This window comes from Mobula birostris, chromosome 10 (genome assembly GCF_030028105.1).
Source record: "Mobula birostris isolate sMobBir1 chromosome 10, sMobBir1.hap1, whole genome shotgun sequence".
Taxonomy (NCBI): domain Eukaryota; kingdom Metazoa; phylum Chordata; class Chondrichthyes; order Myliobatiformes; family Myliobatidae; genus Mobula; species Mobula birostris.
The window spans coordinates 63,382,830-63,408,736 of record NC_092379.1 but is presented as its reverse complement, the minus strand read 5'-3'; the positions used below and the strand labels follow the sequence as shown (position 1 = coordinate 63,408,736).

The 25,907-nt window shown below is 42.4% G+C and overlaps 1 protein-coding gene across 1 annotated transcript in view; it reads right to left on the bottom strand.

Annotated features, from left to right (window-relative positions):
* Window positions 1-25,907, bottom strand: part of LOC140204068 (connector enhancer of kinase suppressor of ras 2) — an 807,212-nt gene that overhangs the window by 690,221 nt on the left and 91,084 nt on the right. The window contains 1 exon segment of the mRNA XM_072270362.1: window positions 17,052-17,215. Within this exon segment, the coding sequence (XP_072126463.1) occupies window positions 17,052-17,215 (164 nt within the window).

Here is a 25,907-nt window from a genome sequence, read left to right as displayed (position 1 = left end):
TTACATACGTAGGTGTATTGTTCCACAGGTTAATCAACCAACAACCAACATGATGATACTCACAAAATCAAACCTTAGAAACAATGTGCAGACTTCTCCATCAAAATACCAGAAAATCTTGTTTTCTTCAGTAGATAGCCCACTAGCAGCAATTATTATCAGCTCTGCGAGACTTCAATATTGACTGCAGACCTCATGGTGAAATAAAGGCAAAGAAATTTTCTAATTGCTACATAGTGATTCAGCAAGTGAGGGAGGAGAATAATTGTTAATCAGGAAATGATTGATCATCTTCATGTTGAATTCTCGGGTGATGAAGCACTGAAGGAAGCAGGGGCACTTATTCTGTTAGGGTGGGGATGCCTCAATGTCTATCATCTAGAAATCACCTACTACCATGGACACAAACGTCTTCCATTATTGTCGGGATGAAGGAAGAGATTTCAAAGGGACGTGCACCACTGGAGGAAATGTGATACAGGCAGAGGAATTGGGAACTGGATAGGAGGCAGAATAGAGGATATGATAAGCAAGATAGCTGTGGGTACCTCACTACCTTAGTGAACACATCTCATCTATTTTCCACACCTCTGTTCCCTGTCCTCATCTTCCACTCCACCAGCCTGTGCACTCAATGGGCCAGCCATTGCAATTTCTGCCAGCACCAACAAGATTCCACAACTAGACATATCCTTGTTTCCCTTTCCCTTTCAGTCTCCAGCATTTCAAAGGGATTACTCATCACCGGTCTGCTTTTAAATCACCATCAACCATACCCTGTATCATGGTATTTTCCCACGTAACTACCAGAGGTACAACACCTGTTCCTTCACTTCTAACCTTCCCGCTTCCAAACATCTGATGTCTTTCTCGATGAAGTAGTGACTCATTGGCACAACTTCAAATCTTTCAGCATTCATAATGTGGTCTCTGCTACCTAGAGAAACCAAACACAGACTGAATTCACAAACAATGTGTCTAGTCAGCAGGAATTCCCTAATTCCTTAATTCCCTATCACTTTCCCACTCTGACCTATCTGTCCATGGCCTCCTGCACTGTTGTAATCAAAGACCAACACATGGTTGATGAAAACACCTCATCTTCAGCTGGGACATGTTTTATCCTCCTCCTGTTTTAGGTAACTGACTCTTTCCATTTGTGATTTTGGCTCAACGTTCTCTCTCTATTGGAATAGCTTCATCCATAGGCATGTCCCACAGCCTTGCTGATTAGAAATACATTGTATAATCTGATTCTAACTGCCAGATGAACTAATCTTCATTTCAATGTATCAGAGATATTCCCTCTGTTCTACCCATCCTCCTCCTCCTCATCCTCCTCTACCATTGAAAGTTAGCTTTATTTTCTCTCTTAGGAGCAAAGACCAATAACATTAACTCTGTTGTTCATTTCGTGGATAATGTCTGATGTTTTTAATGTTTGAAATTTTCTATTTTAATTTCAGATATCCAGCATGTTCTGTTTTATAACTCCAGAAACTAATCAAACGAAAAAACACAGGAACTGGGAATTGGGTCTATTTGGGTTTACTTTCCTTTTCTTTTACTGAAGCACTTAAATATGATGGTGGTGTAATGACATATGTCATTCATGTATGTCTTACATATAACCCATAGTGAATTACGTAAGGAAACAAGGTGTGCTTAATCAAATAATATATTTATAATATTAATGAAATATTAAATACACTACACTCCTCCCTGCTCAGCTATAAACTCGAACTCAATATAGAATGCATCTCAACTCAAATATGTAACATAGTGCTCTCTAGTCATCTCTATATACGTATATACATACACAGTATAATATATAATACACCTGCTATTTAGACAGCAAAGAGTAATATGTGCTGCACATATTTCTTAAACCCAAATGTCTCACTGCCCTCCTGAAGTAAACATACTGCTTCTGCATGTAGGTAGTCGTCTTGGGTTCATTTTAAAACTTCCTCATTGCCACTATTACGTTTTGTAACTCCAGGAAGAAAAAATATGGGAGCTGGTAAATTGGTCTACTTAGGTTTACTTCCGTTTTCTTTTAGTGATGCACTCATATGATGTGGTGGCGTAATAATGTATGCTATTCACGTACTTCTAACATGTGGCCCATAATGAAAACAAAGAGTGCTTAATCAAACAATATATTTACAATATTACTCAAATATTACTGAAATACACTACCAGGTATCTTCCATATTTTCATTTATCATTGAAGACGCAACTTTCCACAACAGCACTGGTGGAAGTAAACAGTCTGCATCCCCCGAAGACAAAGTCTCATCTTCACACCAACCTCCTTTGTGTTTTGTGCAACCATACAAACAGCTGTACACAGCTTATATAAAGGTTAATAAACTGATTCCTGGAATAGGGTAGTTGTCTACTGAAGGATCTGATAGACTTGACTTGTATCCACCAGAGTTTAGAAGAATGAAAGGCAATTTGATTGAAACATGTAATATCCTGAGGGATCTTGATGGGAAGGGTATTTTCTCATGTCAGAGAATCTAAAGTTCTCAAAGTCCAAAGTAAATTTATTATCAAAGTACTTATAAGTCACCACATACAACCCTGAGATTCATTTTCTTGCAGGAATACTCAACAAATCAATAAAATAATAACCATAACAGAATCAATGAAAGACTGCACAAATTTGGGTGATCAACGAGTGTGCAAAAGACAAACTGTGCAAATAAAAATGAATAACAATAAATAAATAAGCAATAATTATCAAGAACATGAGATGAAGAGTCTTTGAAATTGAGGTCAAAGTTCAAAGTAAATTTTATTATCAAAGTACATAAATGTCACCATGTGAACCTTGAGATTTATTTTCTTGTGTTCATACTTAATAAGTCTATAGAATAGTGAATATAACAGAATCATGAAAGTACGCCCAACCAGGGCGTTCAACCAGAGTGCAAAGGACAACAAACTGAAAATACACAAAGAAGAAATAATAATACTAAATAAGTAATCATTAAATATCAGGAACAAGAGATAAAGAAAATTAGTTGATTGGTTGTGGGAACATTTCAGTGAAGGGGTGAGTGAAATTGAGTGAAGTTATCCCCTTTGGTTCAAGAGCCTGGTGGCTGAGGGATAGCAACTGTTCCTGAACCTGGTGGTATGAATCCTGAGGCTCCTGTACCTTCTTCCTGATGGTAGCAGTGAGAAGACAGCATGGCCTGGGTAGTGGCAGTCCCTGATGATGAATGCTGCTTTCCTGTGACAGCATTTCATGTAGATGTGCTCAATGGCTGGGAGGGATTTTGTAGGATTTTCTGTTCAAGAGCATTGCTATTTCCATACGAAGCTGTGGTGCAGCCAGTCAATTCACTCTCCACTAAGCATCTATGGAGGTTTTTCAAAGTTTTAGAAGTCATGCCGAATCTCCACAAACTCCAAATTAGAGGCACTGCTGCCTTTTCTTTGTAGTTGCACTTACATGCTGGGCCCAGAACCCATCCTCCGAAATAATAACATTGAGGAATTTGTAGTTGCTAACCCTCTTCACCTCTGGTTTGTTGACATTGAGTAAGAGTTTGGTTGTTATGACACTACTCAGCCAGGTTTTCAATCTCCCTCCTATATGTTGAGTCAAAACCACCTTTGATTTGGTCTATGACAGTGGTGACATCAGCAAACTTGAATATGGCATTGGAGCTGTGCTTAGCCACACAGTCATCAGCGTAAAGCGAGCAGAGCAGAGGCTAAGCCACAGTCTGCTGATGCACCTGTGCTGATGGAGATCACTGAGGAGATGTTGTTGCCAATCTGAACTAACTAGGGTCTGCAAGTGAGGAGAATCAGAATCCAATTGCACAGGCAGGAATTGAGGCCAAGGTCTTAGAGCTTATTGATTGGCTTTGAGGGGATGATGGTATTGAATGCCAGGCTGTAGTCGATAAAGAGCATCCTGATGTATGCATCTTTGCTGTACAGATGTTGCAGGGTTGAATGTCAAGCCAATGAGATGGCATCTGCCATGGGCATGTTGCTCCAGTAGGCAAACTGAAGTGGATCTAGGTCACTGTCGGGCAGGAGTTAATGTGTTTCATCACCAACTTCTCAAAACGCTTCATCACTGTGGACGGAAGTGCTACTGGGCAATAGACTTTAAGGCAAGTCAACACATTCTTCTGGGGCAATGGTATAACAGAAGCAGGTGGGTAACACCTGCAGGTGTTGAAGTGAGAGGCTAAAGATCTGAGTGAACACTGCAGCCAGATGATCAGCACAGATCTTTAGTACCTGGCCAGGTACTCCATTTGTGCCAGGTGCTTTTTGAGCAGTCATCCTCCTGAAGGCTGCTCACATGTCGGCTTCAAGGACTGAAATCATAGGATCGTCAGGGGATGTGGGAGTCTGTGATGGTTTCTCCATGCTTTGACGGTCAAAGAAATCATAGGAAGCATTGAGCTCATCTGGAATCGAAGTCCTGCTGTCTCCTATGACACTTGATCTAACTTTATAAGTGGAGATAGTATTCAAGCCTGCCATAACTGTTGAGTATCTTTCTTTGATTTGAGTTTGGTTTGGGATTGCCACTTCGCCCATTAGACGACTTTCCAGAGATTGTACCTGGTCATTAGACTTGAGTGCCTCTCATCTAGCTCTCAGCAGATTTTGGATCTCATGGTTCCTCCGGGGCTTCTAGTTGAAGAAGACTGAATCATTTTCACTTGTGTTTGACTGTTTGAAACTGACAAGGAAATGCCTGATCCAGCGAAATCCGCTCCCAAGAAGGGCGCCAAAAAAGCTTTCTCCAAACCAGCGAGCAAGTCTGGCAAGAAGCGCAAGAGGTCGAGGAAGAAGACTTACGCCATCTACATTTACAAAGTGATGAAGCAGGTTCACCCCAACACCGGCATCTCCTCCAAGGCTATGAGCATCATGACTTCATTCGTGAACGATATTTTCGAGCATATCGTGGGTGAGGCTTCCCGTCTGGTCCATTACAACAAGATGTCCACCATCAGCTCCTGGGAGATCCAGACCGTAAAATCTGTGATGTATCCATTCAGATCCTCTGATGAGTCCTTGAACACGGCCTAGTCCGCCACCTCAAAGCAATCCCATAGTCGCTCCCCTGCCTCTCGTGACCACCTCCTTTTTGTCCTAATCTCTGGAGCCTTGCTCTTCAGCCTCAGTCTGTCTGCAGGTTGGAGAAGGACATCAAAGTGATCCAATTTACCAAAGTGCGGTCTGAGCATGGAACGGTAGGCATTCCTTATCTTAGTATAACAGGGTCTAGTGCGTTGAGACCTCTGGTGCTACAGATTATATGCAGTTGGTAACTGGGCAGGGCTTTCTTCAAACAAGACTGGTTGACGTCTCCAACTTTGATTTGAAATGCATCGGAATGGACTCTTGTGGACTGTTGTGTTGTCCGTTGGTTGAGGGAACATTTCAATGATGGGGCAAATGAAGTTGAGTGAAGTTATTCCCTTTGGTTCAAGAGCCAGAACAGTTTCTGAACCTGGTGATGTGATTCCTGTGATGCAGCCAGTCAATATACCATCCACTATATATCTATAGGTTTATCAAAGTTTTAGATGTCATGGTGAATCTCTGTAAACTCCTAAGGAAGTAACAGTGCTGCCTTGCTTTCTACAAAATGGCACTTATGTGCAAAAATATGGGTACTTAAGACAAAGATAGGTAACTTTAAGACACTCACCCTCAAAGGGCAAAGTTGCTGGATATTTTAAAAGCAGGGTTAGATAAACATTTGAGAAGCAATTGGTTAAAAGATTTCTGCATGTTGACCGAAATGGATAGCTAAGGTTAGGACCAGGTCACCAACTTGTTAATAACAGGAGAGGCTTGAAAATGTGAGTGGCCTCATAATAAGTATGTCGATATACTCGTTAAAATTATACTAAATGAGATGGACTCAGAAAAGATCTGTCAGGTCTAACCCTAGGATCTATGAGACATTGCGGACTAGCAGCAAGAGTAGAAATGTACAGAATTACAATCTGTAACCACTTGGTCTAACAGATCCAGCTTTCTCTCACTCTCTCCCTCTAACATTACTATCATGGCAATAAGCAGTGGAACAGATCAAAGCTCTACAGTCCTTCAGCCATGTTGGGCAATTGGATGATTGCTCGGAGAATGGGAGAAGGAAGCATAAAGAACAATCCCTCTACAACAATGACTGGGCATAGCGTGCAAGTGTGAAATATATCACTATAGGCATCACTAAGCTCAGCTAGTAGATGAGTAGACATCCTCATTAACTTCCTCCCAAGATCTGCAATCCCACAAACCTCCTATTCAGTCAATTCAGTTCATTCCATCTGATATCAGGAAGGAACTAAGGGCAGCAAAGACTAGGGAACCAGACAACATTTCAGCGGTTTAACCATAAACTTGCACTCTATAACTAGTTACACCGCTGGGCGAGATGTTGCAATACTTTTACAACCCTGGCATCTATCTCTCCCCTCCTACCCCTCCTCACAGTCCCCCACCCTGCTCTCATGACTATACCCCTTCCCCACACGAAACCACCACGGTGGGCTTCACAGCTGAACAGGTGAGAAGACAGTTGAAACGTCTCAACCCAAGCAAGGCTGCAGGCGGATAGTGTCAGTACCAGGGTGCTCAAAGCCTGTGCCCCTCAGCTATGTGGAGTACTTCACCATGTCTTCAACCTGAGCCTGAGTCTCCAGAGCGTTCCTGTGCTGTGGAAGATGTCCTGCCTCGTCCCTGTGCCGAAGACGCCACGCCCTAGTGGCCTCAATGACTACAGACCAGTGGCATTGACCTCCCACATCATGAAGACCCTGGAGAGACTTGTTCTGGAGCTGCTCCAGCCTATGGTTAGGCCACACTTAGATCCTCTCCAGTTCACCTACCAGCCCCGACTAGGAGTTGAGGATGCCATCGTCTACCTGCTGAACCGTGTCTACGTCCACCTGGACAAGCCAGCAAGCACTGTGAGGGTCATGTTTTTTGACTTCTCCAGTGCGTTCAACACTATCTGCCCTGCTCTGTTGGGGGAGAAGCTGACAGCAATGCAGGTGGATGCTTTCCTGGTATCATGGATTTTCGATTACCTGACTGGCGGACCACAGTACGTGTGCTTGCAACACTGTGTGTCCGACAGAGTGATCAGCAGCACTGGGGCTCCACAGGGCACTGTCTTGTCTCCCTTTCTCTTCACCATTTACACCTCGGACTTCAACTACTGCACAGAGTCTTGTCATCTTCAGAAGTTTTCAGATGACTCTGCCATAGTTGGATGCATCAGCAAGGGAGATGAGGCTGAGTACAGGGCTATGGGAGGAAACCTTGCCACATGGTGTGAGCAGAATTATCTGCAGCTTAATGTGAAAAAGACTAAGGGGCTGGTGGTAGACCTGAGGAGGGCTAAGGCACCGGAGACCCCTGTTTCCATCCAGGGGGTCAGTGTAGACATGGTGGAGGATTACAAATACCTGAGGATACAAATTGACAATAAACTGGACTGGTCTGAGGCTGTCTACAAGAAGGGTCAGAGCTGTCTCTACTTCCTGAGGAGACTGAGGTCCTTTAACTTCTGTCAGACAATGCTGAGGATGTTCTATGAGTCTGTGGTGGCCAGTGCTATCATGTTTGCTGTTGTGAGCTGGGGCAGCAGGCTGAGGGTAGCAGACACCAACAGAATCAACAAACTCATTCGTAAGGCCAGTGATGTTGTGGGGACGGAACTGGACTCTCTGATGGTGGTGTCCGAAAAGAGGATGCTGTCCAAGTTGCATGCCATCTTGGACAATGTCTCCCATCCACTACATAATGTACTGAGTGGGCACAGGAGTACATTCAGCCAGAGACTCATTCCACCGAGATGCAACACAGAGCATCATAGGAAGTCATTCCTGCCTGTGGCCATCAAACTTTACAACTCCTCCCTTGGAGGGTCAGACACCCTGAGCCAATAGGCTGGTCCTGGACTTATTTCCTGGCATTTACATATTACTATTTAATTATTTATGGTTTTATATTGCTTTATTTATACTCTATTCTTGGTTGGTGCAACTGTAACGAAAACCAATTTCCCTCAGGATCAATAAAGTATGACTATGACTATCTGAGAATGTAAAAGTTTCCAATGCATTTCCTTAGAAAAATCAGGACATTTGGCTGAAGGTCTCATCACAGTGTCAGCTCAAAACAAGAAAGAACCTAACCACCTACTCTTGGTATTCAATGCTATTACAATCCATCAGCATTCTCTGGATCTAGCTCACCAAATGTTCAGCTGCACATAAACAATTGGGTATCAGAGCAAGATAAAGCCATTGGCTGGATATGTAAGGATAATTGACTCACCACTTGACACCAAATGTCTTCCTATCACACACAAGGTACTGCTCAGAGGTGATAGAATACTCCTTTCTTGCTTGGATGAATGCAGCAGCAAAATCACTCAAGATGCTTCAAGCCATCCAGCACAGAATGGAACATTATTCACCAACCTAAATGTTCCTTTATGCTTCCTTCCATGGTTTTCGGTCGGGCGCCGGACGCTTGGAGAGTTTCGGCGGGGGGCAGGCGCCTGGTGCTTGGCCGTGAGCCATGGTCGAGTGGTCAGTGACTTGAGCCGGCTCCCCCACCGGACTTGGTCTGGTGAGGAGGGTGTGAGGACACCCAGCAGGACTGAAAAAAAACAAGACCTGACAAAGGGCGGATGAGCTCCTTGTGAGCCAACGGCCATCTTCCGTGGAAGAGATTAAAGCCTCACCAGGTACTTATGAATTGTATGCTATGCACCTAGTTAGAAGAGACACGATGAACTTGGGCACTGCACCGTGTGTCTGGACCTGCCCAAGGCCTCCGCCTAAGGAAGAGCCGAGCTCGAAGAAGCGGCCACGGCTGGAGGCCAACACAGCCTCGGGCTCAAGTTCGGCGGGGGCGGCAGCGGGCGGTGCCAAGGCGGCCAGCGAGAACAAACTGGAGGAGAGGCTGTTCTCGGTGCTGTCGCAAGGTCGAAGAAGATGGAGGTGCATAGCCGACAACCACGGATTCGGGACGGCACCCACTGACTGACTGACCGAAACATTAATTCACACCACCACAGACATATAATAGCTGCACTGTGTACTGCCTTCAAAATGCTCTGTAGTTACTTGCCTGGAATATCCAAGACTTCAACAACAAAGAAGAACAAAGGCAACTGGCAGAAGAGGATTGGAATTTCACTACCCACCCCAACAGCCCCTAATACACCTGAACCCAAAGGCACTGTTGTGAATGTAAAATCAGTCTTTCAGAGTGTACATCTATGGAAAGCATCTGACTCAGAGAGTGTCCCTGGCCGCGCCCTTAGATCCCACACATATTATTTGGAGGGTTATTTACAGACATTTTTAGCATTGCTTTGTTTCAATCTGAGGTTCACATCTGCTTTAAGAAGTTCATAATCATCCCAGTGCCTAAAAATTAAGATACTGTCCTTTGATAAAGCAGCCAGCATAAGACCATGCCCAGCTGGACACTCCCACCCCCCACTGAAGATACATAAACCTGAAAACGTGTCCCACATCTTCTTTCCTGAAACTATATACTGTTGGACAGTTCTCTAGTGTGATAAGATAGACACTTGACCTCACAATCTACCTTGTCAAAGACTTGGATCTTCTTGTTTGCCTGCACTGAACCATGTCTGTAAATGTAACACATTATTCTGCACTTGGTTTTTGATTTACCTTGTACTATCTCAATGCACTGTGTAATGGACTGACTGCATGAACGATATGCAAGACAAGTTTATCACTACATCTTGGCACATGCAACAATAATAAACCAATTTACTAATTTACCAAGAACACCACCATCTTCACATCCCCTTTGAAATCACACACCATTTCAACCTGGAACTATGTCATCACTGTTCCTTTACTGGTACTGGATTTCTGCAAGTCTGAAAGAGAACCATCACTGTAAGAACAGCAGTGGTTCAATGATGAAGCTCAGCACTGCTTCCTCAATGACAATAAACAATGTGTACCACCCATGTCCAAGCCCTGAAAAATGATTTTGTTAAGTTGATGCAATATATTAATTAATCCCCAGTAGTGTAGAAGGTTGCCAAGTACTCTTGCACCAGGTTCAAATTCAGAAAACCAAAGATGCACTAACAGTTTAGAGAGAGCTGCTTTGACTGGGGACTGATGCAAGCATCAGATTGACCAGAAAGACAGCCAGCAGGGGAAAATTGAAGGAAAGTTTGAATAGTTATTCAAAGGAGGAGAAGTAGTTTCAATCTCATCTCCATTCTGTTTTTTCATTTTCCTGATAAATATTGTATAGGTCTTACATGCAATTGGTAGTTTACGTGATTAAACCGAACTATATTTATGCTGTTACGTACCCCGTAACTGGGTTGCCAAACCAGCAGAAATGGATCACTCAGTTGGAGTCTGGATTACTAGAACTAAGAAAGTTTTATTAAAGAAACAAGCAACACAGTACTCTAATCAAAAGGATAATAAATGCAACAGTTCAGCAATGATAAACACACATGTACACAGAATTAAGATAACAGGATCAATCAAGCTCTATCGTTGTCTAGGGGTAAATGACCAGTTTCGAAGTGATGCAAAGTTCAGTTCAATTTAGTTCAGTTCAGTTCGCAATAATCGCTGCCGTGGCAATGGACAGTGGGGGGAGGGAGAGAGAGAGCAAAACGAATGAATATTCAAGACTTCCACACAGACCTTCGCAGTCAGCTTTCGGGTGAGTCCTTTGTGATGTCATCTGAGGTCACCGACCGTGACCCCTCCGTTTCCAGATACGATCGTTTCTCTGCGGTGAACCCGGCACCCAGGCAAGGGTGGATACACACCAGGTTCCCGCCGATCGTGCCTTTCCACCCTGTGCATCTATGGCCCGGTACTTCCCACCGACTTGTGAGAGACACACCGCTTCCAGGGTCTTGTTACCTCGGGTGTCATGTGTGTGTCTTAGCGAACCTGTCCCTTTTTATCCCCCTGCTGGGGTATCGCCTGTCCATCACTTCAAACAGTTCAGGGTTCAAAGGGGGAGCCGCTCTTGACAGCTCCTTCCTTCATTAACATCTCCAAATGCTGCTGCATTGTTTTCCTTATCTCTCGCTCTCCTGAAGATAGGTGGCAGACCAACTGCTGATTCCACTGGTGCCGGCACAGGCCAGCTACATCTTAATCTATGTGTATTTTTGTCACAATGCAAACTAGTGTTACTCACAGTGGGGATGAAGTTAATGGTGTAAGATTAAATCAAAAATAATTACAATTGAGTAGCTGTTTAACATGTTTACATGTTCCTCTGTATGCAGAGGTACATGCTTCTCTTACATAGATATTAACTGATTTGAAACAGGCATGTTAAAGTTCACACCTCATATAATCTAAATAATCAACAGAAGGCCAGGTTTGAGCAATGCACCTCCAAAAGTACCTATCACAGTCCTCCCGTGACGGTGCACAAGGTACCTATCGCAGCGCTCACGTGACGGTGCACGAGGCACCTATCACAGTGCTCCCGTGACGGTGCACGAGGCACCCATCACAGCACTTCTGTGACAGTGCACAAGGTAATACATAGCGCAAACAGTAAAAATCCAGAGAAAAACAGAACAAATTGTTCCATATTGGAAAACAAATTCTGAGGAAGGAACACTTAAAGAATGATAAACATGAAAAAATCTGCAAATGCTGGAAAGCCAAAGCAACACAAACAAAATGCTTGGGGAAATCAGCTGGTCAGACAGCATGTATAGAAGTGAATAAAATTAACAAAGCTTTTGCAGACAGGAGGAACAATCAAAATCAGAAACATACAAGTCTGCAACAAGAACATTTTGTTTCAAGTCACTTTCATCTGCAGTTCATTCTTTCTCATATCTTAAGAATGATAACTTAACAACCACAACACTCAGCTCAATTAATCTATTAAACTAAAACAACCAGAAGACCAGTGTTGGATGCAAATCTGGTTTAGTATTGTCACATGTATTGAGGTACAGTGAAAAACTTTGTTTGCATGCCATCCATACAGATCATTTCATCACATCAGTACATTAAGGTAGCACATAGGTTAAAGTAATTAACAGAATTAAGAATAAAACGTTACAGATACAGAGAAAGTGCCGTACAGGCAGATGGGTAGACTGTGAGGTGAAAAATCCCATTTTATCCATACAAGGGGACTATTCAATAGTTTTATAACAGTAGGAGATAACCTGTCCTTGAGCCTGGAGGTACGTGCCTTCAGGCTTTTGTATCTTCAGCAGGCAGAGAAGAGAGAATATCTGGAATGGAGGTGTCTTGGGTTATGTTGGCTGCTTTTTCAAGGTAGAGAGGAATATTGAGTCCGTAGAGGGAATGCTAGTTTTAATGAAATGTGAGCTGTTTCCACAACTCTCTGCAGAATCCTATGTTCTAAGGCAAAGAAATTGCCCTACCAAGCCATGACACATCTGAACAGGATGCTTTTTGTGGTGCATCAATAAAAAATGAATAGTCAATGGGGCCTTTAAATTTCTTTAGCTTTCTGAGGAAGTAGAGATGCTGGTCCATTTTCTTGGTATGGATTTCCATGTGCTCGGGCCAGGACAGGCTATTGGTGATGTTCACAGCTAGGAACTTGAAAAGCTCAACCCTCTCACCCTCAGCACCATTAATGTAGACAGGAGCATGTGCACCACCCCATTTCTGAAGTCAATGACCAGCTCTTTTGTTTTGATGACCTTGAGGGAAAGGTTATTGTCATGACACCATGTCACTAAACACTTTTATCTCATTCCTGTACACCAGTTCATTGTCTTATCTGAGATTCAGCCCACTACAATGATGTCATTTGGAAACTTGTATAGGGAGTCAGAGAAGAGGCAGTCCACGTAGCTGCGAGTGTAAAGGGAATAGAGTAGGGGCTGAGGATGCAGCCCTGTGGAGTATCAATGTTAAGGATAATCCTAGTGGAGGTGTTGCTTCCTGCCCTTACTGATTGTGTACTATTGGTCAGGAAGTCGAGGCTCAAACTGCAGTACCATAATTTCAAACAAACTCATCTCCAAACTCCTGAATCCCAGGTGCAGGAGTTTGGAGATGAGTGTTTGAAATTATGGTACTGCAGTCAGAGACGTTTTCATATATACTGGCCTGGTGTAGGTTTAGTTGACAGCATATGTTTTTTTTTAACTTAAAGCTAAATATAATGACTATTTTATGTTAAAATATGCATTGGTGACTCCTGGTTAACTTAATGCGTATCTGAGCTTTGTAATTATTTGGATTATCTTATGTATTGGAGTTTGAGGCAACACTTCTGCTGCTCATCCTTCTCAGCTCCAGCAGATCAGTAAGGCAGTAATTCAATGGGCAGGTGTGTTTGCAATGATAATTACAGCCAATTATGCCTTTGGGCTAATTTTATCCAATAAATGTGCAATCTACTTACTAAGAAGTTACAGATATGCATATGGCACATTGGTTTTAATAGAAAAAAATCATAAATTGAAGATTGCTGTATCTCGTTTCCAGCTTTAAAGAAAGAACATAATCAGAATGAAATTAATGAAAGATCCTTCTGTTGAACACTGAGGTGAATTGGCAAACTGGTACTTGCAAAACATCTTCATTTAAAATAAGCCTAATGTACCTTCATAAATATGCTGCTTTGAATACAGTACCATTATGTACATGTAACGTGGGTTTTCAGAGCGTGGGCCCAAATGTTGATGATCATCAAAGAATTCTCTCATATGCTATGATAATCTTGAGCAGAGATTATCATTGATTAATAAATTAGTAACAATAATTATGGACTTTTATAAGAAAAAAGCACGAGTCCTATTGCATATTTATGTCTATTCATTGAAATAAATATGAAATATGAAAGAAAACCTGTTCAAAAATTGTATTTACTATTTTAAAATCACATCTAAATAGTATTGTTATTGCATGTCATATGAGATACGAAATATGAATGTGGAATTTTGGTGTGTATTCATAGAAGATTAAGGAAAGGAAAATAAATACACTTTACTCTCAGTGCGACTGTTGTTGCTGCACAAACAATGACAAATATTTTCGATCTGACTTGTATTTGGTTATTTTGAGAGATATGCACATAGCACTAGTTTCATCAGTAAGTCTACTCCTATAATTACTGTCACTCTGCTGGAGGGATTACTCTATAGTAGTAACTACTGTTATTCCAGTAATAAAGTATGACCATCACTGAAAGCAATGACTCACATGAATATGTCGATGAAAATATTCCAACTGCAAGATTTTTCAGACAGTTGAAAGTTTTTTAAATGGCATTTTAGAGTTCCAAAACCTCAGTGATTGGATTTGTATTCTTTGATCCAGCACTAATTGATCTTTTTCAATATTCTCCAGTTTAGCCCTTCAGTCGACAATTTTTTTCCTTCAAATTGAGGGGCTTTGTAAATTAATTGATTGCATTTCAAAGTTACCCAAATCAATCCACTACAACCTTGACAAATCAGTGTGTTACACTGTCTGCATTCTTAATGAATTTTGCAATTTCTTCAAATGACCTGAACTTGGTGAATCTTAAAGAAAATTGTTCAGTCGTTGAACCAATGATGCTCAAAACTTGCACTGGAAGGCTCCGAATCCTGGTTGGCTTTTCCAGAAATTTCAATATCTGTCATGTGTTTTTTTTAGGTCTGGAAATATTTTAAAGTTCAACTTACACCATCATGTTTAACTCCTCTCTGTTTGATTTCAAAGGATTTTATATTATCAACATAGCATTGTTTTTTCCAGATCCCTATAATTTAATATTCAAGTCAGTTAAATGAGAGAAATCTGTTAAAAAAACCATCAATCTACAAATCCACACAATGAGATACAATTCTTGACAAGAAAATGTTTCATTTGTCAAAAACAGATGGATTTCATCCAAACACTCAGCAAATGATTTAAGGACAGAACCTCTATTAAGCCAACAAACATAGTTGTACGTAAGTAATCCTGTGCACACTGAATTCACGTCACTCAGTAAATGATGCAATTGTCTTTTTATAAAGCATGCCCAGAACTAAAATTAATAATCTTGTTACAGTTTTCATCACTCCAAACTCTTTAAGGCCCACTTTTGCACAGAAAGCCTCCTCATGGACTATACAATGAAAACCAGTCTCTAGTTGTCCAACATATTTTGCAGATTGGCAAAACCTGCCTGGATACTAATCCTGCCGGCACACCATCAGTTGTCACAAAAATCATTGCCCTGCAGACCAAACAGTTCTTTCACTGCTGCGAAACATATTTCAAACCCTGTTGTATGATCATTGAACATTACCAAGTTAACCAGTCCCTGGCATATTTCATCACCCATATGAAATCGAGCAATAACGGCTAAGTTAGTTGATTATGTCACATTAGTGCTCTCTTCAAGGCAAATGGAAAGAAACTTACATTAATGAATATCTTTTGTTAGTTGTTCTGTTATGTTTGTTCCCATCAGCAATATTTTATCTTTTATTATGTTTCTGCTCACTGCCAAGTCTTTAACACAATGAATTTTTTGTTAGTTTTCTGGAAATTCATCAAAAAGGAAAAGAGTAAACTCGAGACATGATTCTTTAACAGATTCCCATCCCTGAGTGGTTTTCCATGTTGAGTAATAATCTTTGAAACCTCAAAACTAGCAACTAAGCTGGAGCTATGTGAAATAAACATCATGAAAATATTTGACATTTTTGCTGTTGATTACCAAGTACTCCAGGTGTGTGTGGGCTTCAGAATGCATCACCCAACATCACACTTAGCTGGCACCAAGCCAGTGCAGGAAGTTTCCTTTGAAAATATCTCACTGTTCTCAGGTTGCTTCATTTGGCAGTAAAGATGTTCATCCATCTTTTTTTTATTATGGGTGGGGTTTAAAAAGTCGAGGGGCATGGCAATAAAACTTTTGTACGTGCCATCTTGAGCGTGGGTGCCATAGGTTCAGCACTCATATAGGATATTATGGGGTGAAGAAACTGGTCAGGCTGAACTTCCATGTAAACAGAGGACCCACTTTACCAGCACCAGTCTGATCGAAGCTGGGCGGGAGAGCAGTTAAAGTAAGGTGAAACATAAATCCCATCACATAACTCACTGCTTTCCAATCATGTCTCAAAATAAGCCTGGTCTTATTTGTTTCCCAGTGAAGCAGACTTTTTCGGAATTGGATTGCAGGGGAAAAAAACAATTCAGAAGTTTCACTCCAGCTTTCCTACTGGAAATTCTGAACCTCCTTTGAGCCTGGTGCCCCATTTCCTGATCTGTCCAATCCCACCCATTTATCACTGCCAAATGACTCCCTACTTCATCAGCTCCAGCTCTTTGTATCCTTGAAAAAAGATGTTGCTGCTTATAAACCCTTCCAATCTGACCAGAAGATTTTTTTTCCCAAAGTGCCTTTCAGGGACCATTCATATGGGACCCTGCTGTTGTCTCCTTCTCTCGGATGTCCAATCCCGCACTCTAGTCAAGTAGCCAATGTGGCCAGCTGTCAGGCTGGATCTTCCAGAGCTTTATTTCATTGATGGAGTTTGATAAAGATCAACAAGACCTCTTAATTAGCAGATACTATTTTCATCTATGCAAGAGAAAAAAATCAAGGCAAAAATATCACCGAGGTTCCTGATAATATGTGGCATTTCTCTTGTGGATTTATCTTCATTTAGGGAGAAAATGAGTTATCATTCCAGGTTTGAGTTCAAATGCTAATTCAGAAACTAAAGCTGACATAGTCAAGAAACTGAAAGCTTGTACATTTCCATGATTTTCAAAACTTAAAAGCATTGAGTTTTGGCACATCCTCAGAAAATTACACCTACTCAGTGCTGTGCTTTTTCATTTTAAACCAAGAAGTAATATGCTACAATGAAGGGACTCTCGAAAAATAATTAAATACAAGTTAATTGTATTTTGAGCAACTATTGAATGCTGCACCCCAAAGCCCACAGCAATTTTCCCTGCCAATATTTAATATAAAATGCAGGCAAAACAAAATGTGGAGCTGGAACTTACCAATGCACAGAGTAGATCAACTGCTTCCAAGATAAGTTCCTGATGGCCAATCCGCGTGACACCTAACTCCTCAAGCTCCTGGTGTGTAATATGTAAAAGCTGCTCTCCATTGATCTTTTCCCTCTCAAAGTTTTTTATATATTGTTGGAGACAGTCATCAAGCCCTACATACAAAATTAAAACAAAAGGATTTTAAGTACAACAATTAAATCATTATTCACATATCTCTCCCTAACATTGTAATTTTCTTTTTAATTATATAGCCATTTCCTTTCTGGAAATTATTATTGAATCTGCTTTCACTACCTTTTCAGCCAGTGCATTTCAAACCAGAATGCTATTAAAACTTTAATGCAGTTGCAGAACATGAAATTGATCCCCTCGATTATTACAGTCAACTCCTGGCCCACACAAATTTCTGAAGGTGCATAAATAAAGATCATAAACTTTCTTACATGGAGATATGATTAATTGTTGAGGTAGATATAGGCACATAATAGAGTATTTCCAAAAGTGGGTTTGGCTGGATTATTCATATTCGTAAGTTTGTTGTACAGAAAAACAATTCCTTTGCATTGATTTATTATCTCAGTTGCCACAGCATGGTACAAAGTTCAAAGTTCAAAGTACATATATGTCACCATATACTAACCTGAGATTCATTACCTTGTGGGCATTCACAGTAAATACCAAGAAACACAATAGAATCAATAAAAAACTGCACACAGCAAAGAACCAAAGTGCATAAGACAATAAATGATGCAAATACAAAAAAGAGAAGAGACCCCCCAGCAAAAAAATTGAGAATCATGAGTTGCAGAGATCTTCATGGGATGAGTGAAGTAATTCACTCTGACTGAAGCACCAGATGGTTGAGGGGTAATAACTGTTCCTGGACGTGGTGGTGGCGTCTTAAGCCTCCTGCATCTACAAACATACCTCCTGTGAGAAGAAATCATGACCTGCAGGGCGGGGATCGGGCCTGATAATAAATGCTGCTTTTCCGCAGTAGCGCTCCTTACAGGTGTGCTCAATTGTGCGGAAGTCTTTGCTTGTGATGGATGGGACTGTATTTACTTCTTTCTGAAGGATTTTCCATTTAAGATCATTGGTGTTTCCATACCAGGCTGTGATGCAACCCGTCAATAGACTCTCCACTATGCATCTGTAGAAGTTTGTCAAAGTTTTAGATGGTATACCGAATCCTCGCCAACTTCTAAGAAAGTACAGGCACTGCCATGCCTTCATTCTAATGGCATTCATGTGCTGGGCCCAGGACAGATCGTCTGAAAAACTAATGCCAAGGGAATTAAAACTGCTGACCCTTGCCACCTCTGATGCCCTATAAGGACTGGCTCACAGACCTCCGGTTTCCTTCTCCTCTTCTCCTGTATCCCTGGTCTTGCTGATACTGAGTGAGAGGCTGTTGTTGCGGCACCACTCACCCAGACTTTCAATATCCCTCCTATAGGTTAATTCATCATCACGTTTGAACCGGCCAACAACAATGGTGTTGTTAGCAAATTTAAATATGGCATTATAGATGTACTTAGCCTCACAATCATAAGTATAAAGCGAGTAGAGCAGGAAGCTAAGCACACAAGCTTGTGGTGCACCCGTGCTGACAGTGATTGTGCAGGAGATGTTGTTACCAATCTGAACTTACCGGCTCTGGAAGTGAGGGAATTGAGGATACAGTTGCACAAGAAGGTATTAAGGCCTTGGTCTGGACCTTATTGATTACTTTTGAGAGGATGATAGTGTAGTCAATGAAGAGCATCCTGATGTATGTATGTTTGCTGTCCAGGTGTTTCAGGGTCGAGAGAAGACCCAATGAAATGGCATCTGTTGTGGACCAGTTGTGATGGTAGACAAACTAGAGCAGATCCAAGTCACTCCTCAGGCAAAAATTGGTATGCTTCATCACCAATTTCTCAAAACACTTCATCACAGTAAGTGCAACTGGATGTTTGTCACTGAGGCAGGTTACCACATTCTTTTTGGGCACCGGTATAATTAAAACCCTGCTTGAAGCAGTTTGGTACCTCAGACTCCCAAAGTGAGAGGTTAAAGATCTCAGTGAACACTCCTGCACAGGTCTTTAGTACTTGGCCAGGTGCACAGTCTGAGCAAGGTGCTTTCCATTGTGACGAGAATACACATAGATGTTAGCTGTCCTGTGTGATCAGCAGTTGGTCTGCCACCTGTCTTTGGGAGAGGGAGAGATAAGGAAGACAATGGAGCAGCATTTGGGAGATTTGTAATGAAGGGACGGGAGAGAGAGCTGTCTAGAGCGGCTCCCCCTTTGAACCCTGAACTGTTTGAAGTGTGATGGACAGGCGATACCCCAGCAGGAGGATAAAAAGGGACAGGTTCGCTAAGGCAGGAGACACATGACACCCCGAGGTAACGAGACCCTGGAAGCGGTGCGCCTCTCACAAGTCGGTGGGAAGCTCTTGGACGGCTGATCGCGGGATCAGCCTTAGACGCACAGGGTGGAAAGGTACAATCAGCGGGAACCCGGTGTGTGTCCGCCCTTGCTTGGGTGCCGGGTTCACTGCAGAGGATCGACCGCATCTGGAGGAGGGGTCACAGTCGGTGACCCCAGATGACATCACAAAGGACTCGCCCGAAAGCTGCTTGTGAGCAATATCGCAGGTCTGTGTGTGGAAGCCGTTTTGGAATGATCATTCGTTCTCGTTCTCTCCCTCCCCCCACATTGTCCATCGCCATGGCAACGATTACTGCGAACTGAACTAAATTGAACTGGACTTTGTGTCACTTTGAAATTGGTCATTTACCCCTAGACAACAATAGAGCTTGATTGATGCTGTTATCTTAATTCTGTGCACATGTGTGTTTATCATTGCTGAACTGTTGCATTTATTATCCTTTCAATTACCGTGTTGCTTGTTTCTTTAATAAAACTTTCTTAGTTCTAGTAATCCAGACTCCAACTGAGTGATCCATTTCTGCTGGTTCGGCAACCCAGTTACGGGATACGTAACACCATGGATTCACACTCCTGAAGTACGCTCGCACATCGGCCTTAGAGACCGAAATCACAAGCTGGTCAGGGGCTGTGGGAGTTTCTGAAGGTGCCCCCGAGTTCTGTTAATCAAAGTGAGCATAAAAGGCATTGAGCTCGTCTGGGAGTGAAACCTCATTGTCAGATATGTCGCCTGTTTTAACTTAGTAAGGGGTGATAGTATTCAAGTCCTGCCACTGCTGTCAAGCATCCTTCTGTGATTCAAGTTCGGTCTGAAGTTGCCACTTCACATGTGTACTGGCTTTATGAAGGCCATATATTTTACTTGGTCACCAGACCTGAACACCACTGATCTAACCCTCAGCAGGTTGTGGATCTTTTCGTTCATATGGGTAAACTGGTTGGGTAAAATTCTGAATGATTTTGGGGGACACACTCGTCCACAAATGGCTTTTTAAAGTCCCTGACAACCGTAGCGTATTCATTCAGATCCTCTGATGAACCCTTGAACATAGCCTCACTACAGGAAGGATGTAGAAGCCATAGAAAGGGTGCAGAGGAGATTTACAAGGATGTTGCCTGGATTGGGGAGCATGTCTTATGAGAATAGGTTGAGTAAACTCAGCATTTTCTCCTTGGAGCGACGGAGGATGAGAGGTGACCTGATAGAGGTGTATAAGATGATGAGAGGCATTGATCGTGTGGATAGCCAGAGGCTTTTTTCCAGGGCTGAAACGGTTGCCACAAGAGGGCACAGGTTTAACATGCTGGAGAGTGGGTACAGGGGAGATGTCAGGGATAAGTTTTTTATTCAGAGAGTGGTGAGTGCATGGAATGGGCTGCCGGCAACAGTGGTGGAGGCAGAAACGATAGGGTCTTTTAAAAGACTTTTGGAGAGGCACATGGAGCTTAGAAAAATAGAGGGCTATGGGTAAGCCTAGTAATTTCTAAGGTAGGGACATGTTCAGCACAACTTTGTGGGCCAAAGGGCCTGTATTGTGCTGTAGGTTTTCTATGTTTCTATGTTTCTATAGCCCAGTGTACTCATTCGAAGCAATACTGCAGCTGTTCCTCTGTATTGGGTAACCACTTCTTTGTTGTCCTTACCTCTGGAGCCTTGCTCTTTAGCCACTGTCTATGTGCAGGTAAGAGGAGAACAGCCAGATGATCAGATTTTTTTGGAATGTGATCCAGGGTGGGAATGGTCGGTGTTCCTAACTGTAGTGTAACAGTGGTCGAGTGTGCTCAAGTTCAAGTTTAATTATCATTCAGCCTTAAACGTATCCTCCGGGGCCAAGGTGCAAAAACATGGTCAACAGTCACACATAGCACAAGGTACATACAGTGCTTATAAAAGGTTTTCACCTGCCTCCCCACCACTTGGAAGTCTTCATGTTTTATTGAATTGAATCACAGTGAATTTAATTTAGCTTTTTCTGACACTGATCAACAGGAAAAGACTCTTTCATGTCAAAGTGAGAACAGCTCGCTACAAAGTGATCTAAATTAATTACAAATATAAAACACAAAATAATTGATTGCAGAAGTATTCACCCCCTTCAAGTCAGTATTTAGTAGATGCACCTTTGGCAGCAATTACAGCCTTGAGTCTGTGTGGATAGGTCTCTATCAGCTTTGCACGTCTGGACACTACAATTTTCCCCCATTCTTCAAAGGTTCAAAGGTCAAGTTTAATGTCAGAGAAATGTATACAATATACATCCTGAAATGCTTTTTCTTTGCAAAACACCCACAAAAACAGAGAAGTGCCCCAGAGAATGAACGACAGTTAAATGTGAGAACCCCAAAGTCCCCCCAGCTTCCCCCCGCGCCTAAACTGCAGTGAGCAACAATCTCCCCTCCCCCACCATCAAAACAAAAGCAAGCATCACTGAGCCGAAGTGTGTGCTAAAAGAGAGCAAAGACACAGACCTTGCATTTACCCCAAAAGCTTCGCATTTCATCCAAATTTGACAACCCATGGGTTCCCTCTCTCCCTGACAAGGGAGAGGGAGCTGTCCCCCATTTTCACAGCGAGCAGGAGACATAACAACAACCCATTGGTTTACGGTCTTAAAAGTCCATTTCATCACTTTTTTTGAGCTCTGTGTCCGAAGATCACAAAGACCTGGAATCTTCGGACCCACAGCAAAAGATTTTCCGGCCTCCCCGATGACACACGAGTCTCCAGCCGTGACACCGACCCTTGATCCACCCGTCTCCACAGCCCTGAGATCTTAGGCTTCCGAACTTGATTGAGATTCTCAGGTAAAACCCTTTGAATGTCAAGTAGCGGCATGTCCAGCCTGTCTTCCACTGAGTGAACACTGGGGGGGGGGCCGCACCAACAGGAGGGGGCCAGCATGGACACCGCACTGCACTGCCTCCGATGTCTCCCCTCCTGGACTGCTGCAACAGGCTAGCCCATGGAATGAGGCACATTCCTCACCACAACCAAGGCCTCACAGTTCCCCTCTGTCAGTCTCACCAATAAACCAGTGAACCGGACCTGCAGTATTTATGTTACCAATGTCCAGTAATATAAAAGAGGATATCAAAAGTCTTTTTCAGATATATAAAAGAGTAAATGAGAGTAAATGACATCAAACTGCTGGGGAGGTAGTAATGGGGCACAAAGAAATGATGGACAAACTTATGGACACAGTGGAAGACATCAGCAGTGTCGGGGCAGAAGTGAGTATTGCTGCCTTACTAAGGAGAAGGTGCTTGGGAAGCTGAAAGGTCTGAAGGTACTGTAGATAAGGTACCTGGACCAGATGGACTACATCCAGGGTTTTGAAAGTGGTAGCTGAAAACATTATGGAGGCAATAGTAGTGATCTTTCATGAATCACTGGAATGGTTCCAGAGGACTGAAAAATTGAAAATATTCCTCAACTCTTTAAGGGAGGGAAGCAAAAGGCAAGAAATTATAAGTCAGTTAGCCTGACTGCAATGGGTGGGAAGATGTTCTACTATTAAGGATGAAGTATTGGCATACAAGGAGACACGTGATACAATAGGCTGAAGTCAGCGTGGTTTTTCTTAGGCAAAATCTTCCCTCATGAATCTATTGGAATTCATTGAAAGAATGACAGGCAGGAGAGACAACGGAGAGTCAGTGAATGGTTTATATTTGGATTTTCAGAAGGTCTTTGACAAGGTGCCACGCATGAGACTGCTAAACAAGCTAAGTGCCATGGTATTACATGAAAGATACTGCATGGATAGAAGCTCAGCTGACTGGCAGGAGGCAAAGAGTGGGAATAAACAGGGTCTTTTCTGGTTAGCTGCCAGTGACTAGTGGTGTTCTGCATCTTGACTATTTTTCCACACTGCAGGATAGTATTCAGAGATTTCTTTCTGCAACCAAAAGTCTTGATATGAATTTTTGAACTCAGTTTCAGCTCAAAGGCGTTTTGTAGTGAGGTCAATTCTTCCTCCATCGCTTCCCGTTAATCCCTCATTATAAGTGTTCAGGAATGGAATAATTACCCAATCTGGAATTTGGATTGAGAGAAGATCCTGAAATCTCTCTGACATGTCTTTATGCAGCTCACTCAGGTGGGCTCAGTATACCTGAAGATCATCATCCGATATTTGTTTTTTCTCTTTCTCTTCAATCGCTTCAATTATTTGGTGTGCAGACTTGAGCAAAACTGTACTGAGAACCTCCCTAACTGGTGGCAGAACCCATTCCTCTCCAGTTGTAATGGGCTTCCCAGACTGAGCAATGAGCCACATGAATGTTGTATGAAGCAACAGCACTGTTTTGTTGTGAAGTGCCAGCAGAAATGTTTTGAAGTGTTTTCCATTTCTGAATCATATTAGCTAACACTGCACTACAATCGTGAATGGCAAAAATGCACACGTTGGGCCCAGAAATAACATGATTTTGTCAAACTTAGACTTTGCTTGAAGTGTCTTATGGTTGTTGAAATGCAATATAATGCTTCTGTATTTAGCACATCATGAGAAATCTGAAATAGTTTCTCATGATGTGCTAAATACAGAAGCATTATACTTCAAGCAAAGTCGAAGTTTTATTACACTTCAAGCAAAGTCTAAGTTTTAGTTGTCAGCTGCTGTAAGAGGACAGATTTGAACTTGTAAGGGAGCTTCCACAAACTCAGGTTACTCCAAAGTGTTACTTATCCCTTGCAATAACAATTGCCTCTCTATTTAACACTGGAGTTCTCACCACGGTCATTGCAACATCTTCAGAATCAGATTAAAAGTGAAATCACAATCATACTTTCCAAGGGGCAACCTAATTAAATGCTCGAAGAACTTATTGCACCTTAAAGTAGCACTGAACCAGGAGGATGTCCTGTAACTCCTTGCCAGCCTGAGGCCAGTAGGGACAGCCAAAGTGCTCTCTCCTCCTCTCAGAGCCTGCAAATCTCCCAGGCCTCATCCCAATGAGCAACCTGAAATTACTTCTGGGATCGCAGGACACACTAGAATGTTGATCTAAGAGAACGAGGGGCTAGCAAGAGATGAGGTGATTACATAATCAGTGTAATCAATTCCGAGGCACTGAGGATCAAATACTTATTATACTGTAAGTAATTAAATTAAGCCTGAAATCCCTCAGCTGCCCCATTTGCTACTGAGTGCACCCCACCCATTTTGGTAGCCGCTGACGCAGACTAGTTTCTAAATGGGGAGCAAATTCAGATTCGCAAGCGGACTTGGGAGTCATTGTGCAGGATTCCCTGATGGTTAACTTGCAGGTTGAGACAGTGTTAAGGAAGGCAAATGCAATTTTGGCATTCACTTTTTGAGAGCAGGAGAATATAAAAGCAAGGAAGGATGTAACGCTGAGGCTTTCTAAGGCATTGGTCAGACCGCACTTGGAGTATTGTGAGCAGTTTAGGACTCTTTATCTGACAAAGGATGTGCTGGCGTTGGAGGGGGTCCAGAGGAGGTTCACGAGAATGATCTTGGAAATCAAATGCTTAACATATGAGGAGCATTTGTTAGCTCTGGACCCATATTCTCTGGCATTTAGAAGGAGGAGGAGATCTCATTGAAACCTATCAAATATTGATAGGCCTAGATAGAGTGGATTTGGAGAGAATGTTTTCCGTAGTGGAGGAGTCTAGGATCAGATGGCACAGCCTCAGAACAGAAGGAACATCCCTTTAGAACATAGGTGAGAAGAAATTTCTTTAGCCAGAGGGTGGTGAATTTATGGCAATTGTTGTCACAGATGGCTGTGGAGGCCAGTTCATTGGGTATATTTAAAACTTGGGTGGTGAGGTAGAGATATGTCTCTGCCAAAGGAGGTGTAAGGCACTCCTTCCATCCGCTAGCTTGCAGGCCAATTCATTGGGCAAGGTGGAGCACCTGCTTATCCGCCCCAGTCAGCCTCACGTGAAGCCATGGGAGCAGCTGGTGCACATCATAAATCCTGGTTATGCAACCACCGATGCCAGGCAGATAATCTCTGAAGAGTATTGATATTGGCTGTGATCATCCATCTTGTAAAGATATTACGCAGAGCGCAAACTATTTTTGCAGAAAATTTGTGAAAAACAATCATGAAAGACCATGATTGCCCAAGTCATACGACATGACACATAATAAACAAATGATATTTCAAATGGAGATTGATAGATTCTTGATTAGTAAGGGCATCAAGGGTTATGAGGAGAAGGCAGGAGAATGGGGTTGAGAGGGTTAATAAATCAGCCACAATGGAATGGCTGAGCAACTTAGATGGGCTCAATTTCCTAATTCTGCTCCTATGCCCTATGTCTTATTGCCACAACGTTGTGTCAAACTAAATAAATCAGTAAACAAATGCCTAATGAAACTAATCCCTTAGCCTCCATTCACTTCACACTAATGTACCTATCAAAG